The following is a 14,026-nucleotide window of genomic DNA, read 5'->3' on the forward strand; positions in this document are numbered from 1 at the left end:
AAAGTAGTGGGCGGGGCTTGCAGTGACGCAGTCGCTTCCTTTATCCGGTTGAGCCTTGCGCAGCTCCCACTCACCGCTCGGTCTCTATGCGCAGCCGGTAGAGGAGAGGACGGAGGCGCCATTTTGCGACAACTTCTCTAAAGTAAGAGTTTCTCCCTCCTTACAGCAGCTTTTTCTTGGTCTTCACGGACATATTAACCCGTCTTTTCACGGTTACCTAAATACTTCTTAACGTGTTAAATGCGTTATTTTAATCACAACGTCTGCCTCAAGAGCGCAGGGCCGCTGACCTCTCCACGGAACCACATGATGATAGAGGACACATTAGCAGCTTGTTCACTGCCTAACCAATGTTTATTCTTCGCTCAGGTCCGCCATCAGACATGTATCCGAACACACTAACCCATCTGGCCCGGGGGAACCCCTTCAGCGCCCCGTTGTTCTCGCTGCAGAAAGTCGAAGAGCCCGAGACCAGCACTCCCGTACAGAAGCGCGCGCTCGCCGCCGCCGCAGTCGCCGGTAAGACCCCCGGAGAACAAACACACACGATTTTAACGCTTAAAACACATTTTTAATGGGTGTAAAGGGGGTGTATACACACATAACCCATCACTTGTCTCTGTTTATTATTGTATTACCGCTTGAAATGGATCAGAATGGGAAGTAACACCATATGAACGTTGAATTAAAGGTTAGAATCACTGAGTTAGTTAGCATTGTGCTAAGTACAGCTGTTTAGATGATTAGGAAGTCCCTTTAAATGCTTCCTTTATCTCCTTTTTAGATGTATCTTGTGTAGTTAGCGTTGAATAGTCATTTAGTGTGGCTCCAATTTGCCGCTTGCTATGCTTTTCTGGCCTTGATGCGTTCATGGAGGGCAATGAAGGACAAAGTTAGAGGACGCGTTATAACGCTTTCGGGAGATGTTGTTACATTTTAATGCACTAGAGTTGTGTGTTGATATGTCAGATGTGTTAAAGTGGTATTTAGCCGGTTAGGGGACATTATGTTCTTTATTTAAAGCGCCCTATTCTGCACATGACCTGTGTGGGTACCGCTATTAGCAATGAGACGCGATCTGATTGGCTCCGGCTTTCAGCAAGGCGCGTTCTGATTGGCCTTCAGGTCTGAGGAACACGTCCAAGGCCGATATCGTGTATCGTTCAGCATCTTGCCCAACTTTTAATCGTAAATTTTAATATCTTTTGCATGTGTTATCAGTGCCTCTCCCTGATACGTTTGTGTAATAGTTGTATGTAGATTTAGTTTTGTAGGAGCGCTTTAATTGTGAATGAGGTCGACCATAAACAGAAGATGGCTTTTGAGTTTGTAGGTTAGTGAGGTTTGTGTGAAGGTATTTTCTACTGTCAGATATATAGATTATATATTAACTGTTCCACACTATAAATTCAGACTTTTTACATTAAAAATGCACATTTATTTTAGGTTGGAGGTCCCTCACATAAGGATGATCGTATTTGTTGGTCTGTGAGATCTAAGGGCTAGTTGTTCATAAAGTTTAATCTGGACCCATGTTTTGCTATCCAGGATTTTTCAAAAGCAGGATCCCGGTTTTACAAAGCCCAACTGGACTGGTCATCCTGATTCAGACACACTTTTCAGATGACCAAATCTGGATTACTAGTGCTCTACGGAGCCCCTAAAGGGACATGGGGATGGAAAAATATGAGATGGATGGGTAAAAAAAAAATCAATCAATGATTGAGTTCTCAGAGAAAAGACCTTTTGACTGGGTCATCTCATGATTGTGCCAATGTAGTTTACAAACAGTGATGATAAACACTTTAAATTAAATATATTTTTGATTGACATTTACAGCTGTTTGGGGATTATTTTATGGCGGCAAAATCTTTAATGTAGTCTTATGCTGCGTTCACACCAAATGCGCATAGAGCGTCTGGAGCGAGTGATTTTCAATGTTGAGTCAATGGAAAGACGCGATTCTGCCTAATTCGTGCGTCCAGTTCGCGCGAATGACGCGAATCGTCCGTCTTGCGCAATACGCGCAAGTGATTTTATTTGGTGCTTTTTGTGCATTCGCACGTTTGAAGCGAATTCGCGTTTGACGCCCGAGTTGAAAAATCTGAACTTTGCCGTCTATTTGCGACGCGTTAACCAATCAGGAGCCTGCTTGCTGCTGTCACGTGGTGAAGTGACGTGATGAGAAACCCCACATAATTTAAAAATACTACTGTTATTGTGTCACAATTTAGTTTTAAGACTTTCAGGTGAGAATGTAGTTGTTTAAATCTCAAATCTGTGGTTTATTTATAAAGGGAGTGCCTATTTAAAAATAATATTCTTGTGTTTTTTGGAGTTGTGAGATCCAGGCGATCTCCGGGTGTTCAGCGCTCATTAACCCCGGCGAGAGCTGCCTTTCCTCGGCCAGTCCTTCTGCCGTCTGCCGCTGGCTCTGATGTCCTGTAGTGGTTAAATTTATGAGATATAAATAATCTTGTGTAGATCTAACGAACGGCCGATCTTTAGTGTCATGAATCTATAATATGTTGTCTGCCAAATCATTTAGTCTCAGGGCAAAGAGAAGTTTCATGACATTATTTTTCAAGGATATTTAAATATCCATGCAGTGAAGATAATGTAGGAGTTGCCTGGACCACATGTGTGTGGCTATTAATGTTTAATATATATTTATAATGAAAATGAAAAGAGGCAGAGTGGTGTTTTATGACATATTTCTCCTGGAGCGACTTGAACGCGCGTCTATTTAGCTTCAAATGCTCGATTTATACGCGCGTCCAATTCGCTGTGGATGCGCGAATGGATTCAAAATGTTCAAGCGTCCAACTAGACGTGAATTTTACGCTATATTCGCGTTTGATGTGAACTCAGCATAATGTCTACTTCTAATTTATAGATTATAACTAATCTAGTGCAAAATAAAAAAAATCGTGTGTGTTTAATACATGATACAAAATGTTGTATTTTGACTTTAAATGCAGGATTATAAATTTTTTTTTTATTTTGGATCAAAGGTATCCCAATCTTGTGATCTGAGAATCCTTTTGAACGACCCATTTTCAAGATTCGAGCCAATCCGATAGCTGAAGTCCGTTCAGATTACTTTTTGAACAACTGGCCCTGAGCGATTAAAACGCCCTGACATAGTGTGATCGCAGGTGAAGGGTCACGCTGTAAAGTCCAGTGTGGCGGTTTTCCACTAACCCCCAAACGAGCGTCTCAGAGCTTGTGTAGATGAACGTGATTGCGTGTTTCTCCTCAGAGGGAGACAGCTGTGAGTTCGGCTCACAGAAATACCTCCTCCTCTGTGGCTTCGGAGGAATCCTCAGCTGTGGCACCACACACACGGCTGTGGTGCCCCTCGACCTGGTCAAGTGCCGAATGCAGGTCCGTGTGTGTGTGAGATGAAGTCGCTCGAGTGTGTCCGTGTGACCTGACCCCAGTGCAACCCCTCATCTGCATGTTAAGTGTCGTGTTGTGACGCATGAGCATGTGTGTGTGTGTGTTCCCTCACGTCACAGACACGGGCAATAGCTGTGAGTTCGGCTCGGGGAAATACTACGCCCTCTGCGGGTTTGGGGGCATCCTGAGCTGTGGTCTTACACACACGGCTGTCGTGCCCCTCGACTTGGTCAAGTGCCGTCTCCAGGTCTGTACTCACCTTCATCAACTTCATGAGATGGCATCCATGGCGAAGGGTCACGAACATGTTTGTGATTTGACTAACCAGCTAACAAATCTGATAATTTCTGACTGAGATGTTTTAATTTGCGGTGGAATATCATTCTGTGCAAACTAGGGATGCAACAATACAGTTAGTCCACGGTTCAATTCATGCCTCGGTTTTTAACCACGGTTTTCGGTTCGGTTCTGATGGCTTGTCACATAAATTGTTATTCTATTCTTAAGCGACAGGAACAGCAAGAGGTTAAGGAGAAAAAAGACGATTTTTTTTTTTATTGCAATACTCTTTCTTTATTTTACTTAAAGGTGAACTATGTAGGATTTTTGCAGTAAAACATCCAGAAACCACTAGGCCAGTGTTATATATTTTGTTCAGTTGAGTACTTAGAATATCCCAAATGTTTTCAACTATTTGTAAATCGTGAGAAAATTGCTATTTTAACCAAGGAACCGGGACGTGTGAGCTATGCGTGTGAGGGAGTCGCCTGTCGATTGCGTCATATCTGCGTCACCCTCGGTTTCCGGTTTTATTCAGTGAAACACTTTACTCTCACTGCAGTGTGAACAAGTGTCATAGCAGCCGCCGAGCGAACGTCATAACTTCCTTTTCAACACACTCAAATATATCTAATACGATAAACAGAGCTGCGTTACCTCATACTCATGACTGGAGAAGAGGAAGTGCCGCCGGCAACCGTGTCATAATAAAAGTCCCGCCGGCGACTATGCCATAATAACAGTCCCGCTCTTCAATCGCTCCTGCGGCCTTGATCAGCTCCACAACACTCGGTCCTGCTCTGCTTCACTACAGTAATGTTAATAATCGCATCCATGAACATGATTTCTGCCCGAGTCCTATCCTGACTGTTTTCCACCGGCTGTGAGGTGAAGACCACATGTCCCGAGATTCTGCGCTCAAACGTGGCGTCATCAAACTACGCCTTTGTTTTGAACAGGCGACCTCTAGTGGACGGAAAAGTTACATAGTGTAGCTTTAAAAGAATTGAAAAACCTACATTAAACTTAAAACTTTACTTTAAAAAAACCCTTGTATTCATAGTGTATTGCATAATATAAAATAAATAAATATATATAAAGATTTACACTGGCGGCTCAGAGCTGTACAGCAGCATTAAATTATGAAATTGAATGAATGTAAAAATAAAACACTACTTGGACTTCACTATAAAATATACATTGATTCTTATTAAAGCTACTGTATTAAAGTTTTTCAAGTCAAGAGTAGTGAATGATTTACTGTCTTTTGTTGTTGTATTAACATTACAGGCATCGTTCATTCAAAAGTGAAAATTGTCATCGAGAAATAAATACAGGTTTGGAACAATATTAGAGTAAATAATGATAATTTTAGAGGTGAACTGTCCCTTTAAGGACAGCGTGTTCACTATAGGCTGTGCTGCTGTCAATTTAAGACCTGCGTGCATCTAATACACTGACACACACCGATTTTACTTTCACTTTAGACATAACCGACTGTGCTTATGTTAACCTTGTGTGTATTTGACAGTATTAGAATCGCGTGTTTGACAGGCGTTTGGTGCGCGCGCTCGGAGAAGCGTATGTCAAAACCGTGCATATGCACGCGAATGAAGGCTTTAAAACGCATGCAAATGATGAACTTTGGTGATTGTGAATAACTGTAGTGTTTCATGAGTATAACTCTACCACTAACGTGTGATGTGAATGTGTGTCACGTTGTTCAGTATTGGGATGGAGGCAAATGATAGAATTTGTAGAAAAATAATTAATTAAATGCAAAACCGGAAAAAACGCAATTCACAAGCGTGTATTGAACCGTGAATGCCGTACCGAACGGTTCAATATTATATTGAGAATTGTGGCATCCCTAGTGCAAACAGTTTAAAATATGAAATTGAAGAAAACACTATATTTTCGTCTAGGAAACACTGAAGGAGAAATTTAGCAGAATGTTCAAGCCGCTCTTTTCCATAAAACAAATGGAAAACTGAAGATGTTTCGTGAAAATATAGGTTTGGAATAATATGAGGATTATTAAATCGATCTGTGACGCTCCGCCACTGATGTCATCCAAGTAACATTTGGTTTACTTTATGATTTATTAATCATGCTCCAGCATGTAAATACCATTATTTTGAAGTGCAACCATTAACCGTGTTCCTTCATAACCAGCCGGTTCCTGCTGAAGTTCCTCTGTGGTTGTTTCTCTGACTGTCATTGCAATAACCAAATGCTGCGTTTAGGTGGATCCTGCTAAATACAAGAGCATCTTCAATGGGTTCTCCGTCACGATCAGAGAGGACGGCATGCGTGGGTTGGCCAAGGGCTGGGCGCCCACCTTCATCGGATACTCCATGCAGGGGCTCTGCAAGTTCGGCTTTTACGAAGTGTTCAAGATCATGTACGGTGACATGCTAGGAGAGGTGAGATGAATGAAGTGATGCTTGAGAAATGTGCTTCAAACCTTGAATTTGCTTGGTACCATCATTCTGGCGTTGATGCAATGATAAAGTATTTAAGAAATGGTAACTTAATGTAATGAGTCTGACAATTAATTTGCATTATTCTGCTTCTGGGTGCAGATGGTTAAACTCTCAAATTATATATAATAATAATAATAATATATCAATCATAATAGTTGATGATTAAATGGGCTAAACTGAATTTTATTGTCATATTGTTTCCTTTTTATGTTTTATTGGTAAATTCATTTAAATTTAAAGTAAAATACATGTAATATAATTTCCATTAAATATAAATTATATTTAGAATTTAAATTTCAATATAATTAACACATTTAAATTATATATATTTGCCATTTAAATATAAATTATATTTAATCTACAATGAATTTATATTAAATTATATTTAATGGATGAAATGTTATTTACAACTTGCACTTAATGGAAAAAAAAAATTTAAATTATAAATCATATATATTTCCATATAATTAACACATTTAAATTATAATTTATATTTAATGGAAAATATATATATATATATATATATATATATATATATATATATATATATATATATATATATATATATATATATATATATATATATATATATATATATATATATATATATATATATATATATATATAATGGATTATTATAATTATTATAATTATAATGCATTATATATAAATTATAATTTAAATGTGTTAATTATATTTAATTTAAATTCTATATAATTTCCATTAAATATATATATATATTTCCATTAAATATATATAATGTATATTTCCATTAAATATATACATTTCCATTAAATATAAATTATAATTTAAATGTGTTAATTATATTTAATTTAAATTCTATATAATTTTTTTCCCCATTAAATATAATTTATATTTACTGGAATATATATATATATATATATATATATATATATATATATATATATATATATATATATATATATATAATTATAATTATATTTAATGGACAAAAAAATATATATAATTATATGTTTATTAATTATATATAAAATATTTTTCCATTAAATATATATTTCTTTCCATTAAATATAAATTATAATTTAAAGATGTTAATTATATTTAATTTAAATTCTATATAATATAATTTTCCCCCCATTAAATATAATTTATATTTAATGGAATATATATTTAATTTAGATTTGTTTATAGTTAAAAAAAATTGTTTAGAGTAATAAAATTACTCTAATAATATAACTGTTAATTTACAAGTAATACTATTAACTAATTATAAAATATATTTTGATTTGTATATTAAAAATGATACTTAAATATTAAGATATTTATAATAATAATTAAATTTTTAGTATTTGTGTACCATGCAGTAATTTCCCACATATTGAAAAATAAACATGGCAATAAACAAGTGTGTTAGCCGATGCTCATGTGTCCTTCCTGTGTCCTCTTCCAGGAAAACGCGTACTTGTGGAGAACCTCGCTGTATCTGGCTGCTTCTGCCAGCGCGGAGTTCTTCGCAGATATCGCTCTGGCCCCTATGGAGGCGTGTAAAGTGCGGATCCAGACTCAGCCTGGCTATGCCAACACCCTGAGAGAATGCGGCCCCAAGATGTACGCCGAGGAAGGGGTCTGGGCGTGAGTATCCTGCACTTTAGACCCGTTGCGAGCCCGACACGTTCCTTAGATCCACCTCTGGGGAGTTTCTCCGCTCCGGTTCTCCGGGATCGGGCCGGAGTCTCCCAGCAGCTTCACCGCTGTACAGTCGGAGGTGCTTGAGTCATTGGCGTGTGAGATCAGTCTACCTGCTTACCCAGCATCCTCTCTGCCCTGACCCTTCTCAGGACAACACCAGGGCAGAACCGCTGGAGAGCAGACAAACTATTTAAATAAACCAATGAGCTCTGTTTATGTTGACTTCAGCACTCGTGTGAGAGTTAATGAGTGTGTGTGAATTAGGGATCTACCGATTTTTTTTTTTTTTTTCTTCCATCAGTCTTAGCCGATGACCGATACGAGCTGCCGATTTTCTTGAGCCGATATTTGCTTTTGCTCCCTCAATTTACAACATAAAAATGACACAATGATCAGGATGATAACAATTTACAATTTAAAAAAGGAACATTTATTGAACTAAAAAAAACAATATTTAACAAATAGTAAAAACAGGCGAGGTAGAACAAGAAGAAAAAGAGAATAAATTCAAAAAATAAATATTTAAGCATAAATAAAATAATTACACTATTACACACAGTATCAACAAGGAAGCAGCATAATAAAGTGCACACTGACTGTACTATACTTCATTTTAAAACTATTTACAACCTAGTCATTTAATGGTTACACTCTAAAAAATGCTGGGTTAAAAATAACCCAAGTTGGGTTGAATATGGTCTAACCCAGCAGTTGGGTTGTTTTGACCCAGCGGTTGGGTTAAATGTTTGCTCAAAACAACCCAATTGATGGGTTAAAACAACCCAATTGATGGGTTATAACAACCCAATCGCTGGGTTAGTCCATTTTCAACCCAACTTGGTTTATTTTTAACCCAGCATTTTTTAGAGTGTAGGTGCACTTAACTTAATCTCTTGTAGAGCAACACCAGCGGTAATTCAGGAAAAAATCTCCCAATGCTCCACGTGAAACTTCAGTCTTTCCACCTTTTAGCATCGTGTCAATTCTCAATTGATTTTGATTAATATGCGCGAGGGAGGGAGAGCAAGACAGTTTGAAGACGGTGAGAGCTGCCCTGTGGACGCCTGTCTGTAAATAATGCAGGGAAAAAAATATCGGCGAACGCTAGGGGTGAACAAAACTGACGGTTCGGTACGTACCTCGGTTTTGAAGTCACGGTTCGGTACGGATTCGGTAGAGCAGTTTTACAAAATTGCTTTTTATTAATTTTTATTCAAGTGGTTTTATGAAAAAAAACTGTCTGTCCTTAAATGAATTCAGTTATAACTAAAAGTTTCTTAAAGATAATGCTGTAAACTATAGAGGGAGCCCTTACTTACATATTGCTATTAAAGATTAACAACAGAGCCCAAAACTATTATCCTAAATTAATTTGCTATTTATTTTTAGATATAATAATCAACACTCATAAGCTTCACAGAAGGCAGTTTTTGCATTAACAACTAAATCTAATTATTATAATTTTTTCTCCAATTCGTTGTTGAAATATAATCATTTAGTGGCTGTAATTTTCATGACAGGTTTATTTAAACATAGCCTACATTAAATAAACAAGACATCACTAACAGGCTAAGTAGTATATAATGAATATATATAAGCTAATATAACGAATATATAGTGCATGTATTCAGTGAAAGAGTTAATCTCTCTCGTGAACTCAGCTGTGGACACTGAATGAATTCTGAGGTAAACGTGATTCTACACGACATTGTTTACAAGCTGTTTTATTGTCATTTCGCAGTTGAAACACAGATGGAGCGATTACACAAAATATGATACGTAAGTTGTAATGTATCCTCAACATACCTTAAGATATTAATTTATGTTTATTCTTTAGAAGAGATGATCGAGTTCACTCGCGCGCTGCCGCTTGAAGTTGAACTGATACGCGTCTATCAGTCACATCACATTATAGCGTTAAAACGGCATTTATCGTTCGAATTTCGTGATTAAATGGACTGAATACTCAATATGTTCGTGTGGGGACTCGGATTGAAGTGTGTTCCGCGCTTTAAACAAGCCGACTGTTAACTGTTAAAGATTGCATTCATAACCGTTCGGTACACGCGCACCGAACCGAGAGCCCTGTACCGAAACGGTTCAATACGAATACGTGTACCGTTACACCCCTAGCGAACGCAGCAGCCTTGTATCGGCCGATACACTTAAAAATCGCAAATATCGGCCCGATATATCGGTCTAACACTAGTGTGAATCTCCTGGCAGGTTCTACAAAGGTGTGGTTCCTCTGTGGATGAGACAGATCCCCTACACCATGATGAAGTTCGCCTGCTTCGAGCGCACCGTTGAGCTGCTCTACAAGTACGTGGTGCCCAAACCCCGCGGCGAATGCTCCAAATCCGAACAGCTGGTCGTCACATTCGTCGCTGGTTACATCGGTAAGGCTGGTTTCTGAGGATTGAAGGATTTACATGGCAACACTTCACAATAAGGGTCCATTAGTTAATGCATTAACTGACAATCAGTATTTATTATTCTTTAACGTAAAAAAACCCCCAATACAGCTGTTTATTGTTAGTTCATGTTAGCTCCGATCCATTAAATATTAACAGATACAACTTTTGATTTTAATGTATCAGTAAATGTTGAAATGTTACTTGTACTGTAGTTAACTAATGGAACCATGTTGTAAAGTGTTACCATTTAAAAAAAAAATTTTTTTATTGTAATTATGCATTTTATTCTAAATTATCATTAATATTAATTTTATATTACTATTACTTATAATTATGATTGGTAGTAGTAATATTAATTTTATGTATTTCTAATTTATATTTATTTTAATTCTATATTGTTATTGTTATTTTTAATGTTAATATTTTATCTTAATTTATTAATTTTAGCAACGTATTATACATGTATTTTAATGTTGTTTTATTAATTCAAATTTTATATTCATTATTATTAATTATATTGTATTGCTTTAATCATTATTTTCTATACTTTTTTCTATTATGTCTTTTTAATATTTTATTGTTTTTATATATATATTTATATAATTTTTTTATTCTATTACTATTATTCATTTTTAATAATAATAAATATTAATATGCATTTTAATTCAATGTTGTTGTTGTTGTTCTAAATTATCAATAATAATTACTGTTATTAATTATATATTATAAATAGTGGTAGTAATATAAAATTAATATATTTCTAATTTATATTTATTTCAATTCTATATTCTGTTATTTTTAATGTTAATAATTCTTAAATAAATACATTTTAATAACGTATTATACATTTAAAGTTGTTTTATTAATTCTAATTTTATCATTAATTATATTGTTTTTAATTACTATTTTCTTTTTTTTCTATTAAATGTCTTAAATATTGTTTTTATTTTATTTATATATATTTTTTTTATTATATTACTACTAGTATTCATTTTTAATAATACTAATTATGCATTTTAATTAATTATTGTGGTTCTAAATGATCAATAATAATTTTATATTGCTGTTCTTAATTATATTATAATTAGTGGTAGTAATATTAATTCTATATTTTAAATTACTAGTATTTTTATATTTTAAATGTTTTTCTTAATTTATTCATTAATAACATGAATTTTATTTTGTTGTTTTATTAATTCTAGATTTATATTAATTTTATACTCATATTATTAATTATATTGTATTAATTTCTATAGTTTTTTCTTAATTTATTCATTAATAACATGAATTTTATTTTGTTGTTTTATTAATTCTAGATTTATATTAATTTTATACTCATATTATTAATTATATTGTATTAATTTCTATAGTTTTTTCTATTACATTTCTTTTTAATATTTAATATTAATATTATGAATAATTTCTTTAATTCTACATTTAAATAGAAATATAGTTGTTGTATTACCTTATTTGTGTTTTTCTTTAATTGTGTAGTCTAACTGTTTAATTATTAATTGTATTTTAATATTATATTATCAACATTATTACTGTAATGAATTATTTCCATTAACTTCAGTCTGTTATTTCTGCTATAATCTGCTGTAGAGTTTCTCAGCTCTTTAAGGCCGTGTTGTGATGCGTGTTCTGTGTGTGTGTGTGTGTGTGTAGCTGGTGTGTTCTGTGCCATCGTGTCTCACCCGGCTGACTCTGTGGTGTCCGTGTTGAACAAAGAGAAGGGAAGCACAGCCGCACAGGTGCTCAAGAAGCTCGGACCCAAAGGTGAGACCATCTCAAGTCATTGTGTTTAAGGGCGTTTTCACACCTGAAAGTCCGAACCGAAGTTCATGTTTTGATACATTTTATACATTCGGTTAGTTTTGGTTTGGTTCACATTGCAGTTATGCGAGCGCACTAAAGAACTTTACATGACACACTTGCGTCCACTCGTCTTCATCATGTGGGCGGCATCTGGACATTGATTGGTTTGTAAACGGACGTGCGTCTGACGTCAGCGTCTTTGACCAGATGAATGAACGGATGCATATCGCTGCCACTAGTGAACTATTGCATTGCTGGACTATTTTCTTTTCGTTACATTTAAAAGTGGACATTTCAAGCTTTATATTCACATATTTCTCATGTCTGTGAGGCGAGTAGCTGCTGAGTTTGGGTTTATTTGAGACGCTCCAGTTCATGTGCAAAGCATGTGATCGCTCCCGCGATTATTGTCTGCTATAGACTATTTGCTTCTTATTTATTAATCCAGGCAATTATCTGATTAAACGTTGATTAAAATTAAGATACAATTTATACGAAACGAAATTCACATTAAAGAAAGGCTCTCTAAGCAAAATCATACAATTTCATTCAAAATCATTTCTGTCTTCCGACAGATTGCGCATCTTTTCATAATCAATGTAGCCTAGATTGAATTTAAAAATAACATTATAATATTTAAACATAAAAAGGAACTTCCTGTAAGTGGTCTGAACCATACAGAAAATGCTTTCACACTAGAAACAAACCGAACCTTTGTTCAGTTTGATCCGGACCGAGAATACCTCTCTTCGTCGGACCAAATTTCGTCTGTTTGGTCTGGACCGTGGTACTGTAATTTTAATTCGGACCAAACTGAAAAGTCCGAAAATCCAAACAAAGTAGATGTGAAAGCGCCTTAAGATCTGAACAACCCCACACGTTCCTTAGATCCACCTCTGGGGAGTTTCTCCGCTCCGGTTCTCCGGGATCGGGCCGGAGTCTCCCAGCAGCTTCACCGCTGTACAGTCGGAGGTGCTTGAGTCATTGGCGTGTGAGATCAGTCTACCTGCTTACCCAGCATCCTCTCTGCCCTGACCCTTCTCAGGACAACACCAGGGCAGAACCGCTGGAGAGCAGACAAACTATTGTGTTCCCTGATTGCCTTTTGCCTGTTCTCTTGTCCACCCTCTTGACTTGTGTGTTGTTTTCTTCAGGCGTGTGGAAGGGTCTGGTGGCCCGTATCATCATGATCGGGACACTGACGGCCCTGCAGTGGTTCATCTATGACTCTGTGAAGGTCTACTTCCGCCTGCCCCGCCCACCTCCCCCCGAGATGCCCGAGTCGCTCAAGAAGAAGCTCGGCCTCACAGAGTAGATCCAACCTTCCCCTCTGACATCTGCACACCTCCCGTTTTCTATATTTAAGCCTGTCCTGAGCCCCGCCTCACCCCTGACATCACGATGAAGGGGAACCGCTCTCCTTCACGGGGCAGTTCCATGTCTAAATAGTCTATATATAAAGGGTTGTGACCTGAATGAATGCCGTCTGGTTTTAACCTCTGACATTTGTTTTGTCAGTAGTACAATAAACAGCTACCTGGATATTACACACAAGAAAGTGCTGGCTCTCTTATTTTGATTCATGTTTCAATGTTCAACAGGGTTCCCACTTGTCCTTAGCCTGGCGTGGCCATACTCAATTCTAGTCAGAATATGAGTCTGGTACCGCTCCATTGAGCTTTGATTATGGGGCGTGTTTCAACCGAGCCAGGAAAGACCTCAATTGGATAGACCCACAACCAATCAGAGCAACGGAGCGACGCGTAACGTTAACAGAACTCAACTGCACTGTGTTGCCAAGTCCGTGTTTTTCTCCATGTCCGCGGGTTGAAGCGACCCCAATTATGTGATTATATAAACCCAGGAATGCGAATTTTATCAGGCAACCTTGCCAAAATAACATTTTGCCAACCAAACGTTTTGAGTAGCAATTGTGCGCGACATTGCAAAAAC

The 14,026-nt window shown here is 36.5% G+C and overlaps 1 protein-coding gene across 3 annotated transcripts; it reads left to right on the plus strand.

Annotated features, from left to right (window-relative positions):
- The first annotated feature begins 24 nt into the window (after positions 1-24).
- Positions 25-13,631, plus strand: slc25a3b (solute carrier family 25 member 3b). 3 transcript variants are annotated; one of them, XM_079809079.1, is made up of 8 exons: positions 25-142; positions 370-519; positions 3,263-3,387; positions 5,928-6,107; positions 7,600-7,781; positions 10,065-10,237; positions 11,924-12,034; positions 13,228-13,631. In XM_079809079.1, exons 2-8 carry the CDS (start codon positions 384-386, stop codon positions 13,386-13,388), a joined length of 1,068 nt encoding a protein of 355 aa, XP_079665205.1. In that variant the 5' UTR covers positions 25-142; positions 370-383; the 3' UTR covers positions 13,389-13,631. The 3 variants fall into 3 exon arrangements, with proteins under 3 accessions (XP_079665205.1, XP_079665204.1, XP_079665206.1); XM_079809078.1 differs by lacking the exon at positions 3,263-3,387 and adding an exon at positions 3,522-3,649 and having other exon boundaries at positions 38-142; XM_079809080.1 differs by having other exon boundaries at positions 83-142; positions 3,263-3,649.
- The last annotated feature ends 395 nt before the right edge of the window (positions 13,632-14,026 follow it).

This window comes from Gobio gobio (assembly GCF_949357685.1).
Source record: "Gobio gobio genome assembly, chromosome: 25".
In the NCBI taxonomy this organism is placed as follows: Eukaryota; Metazoa; Chordata; class Actinopteri; order Cypriniformes; family Gobionidae; genus Gobio; species Gobio gobio.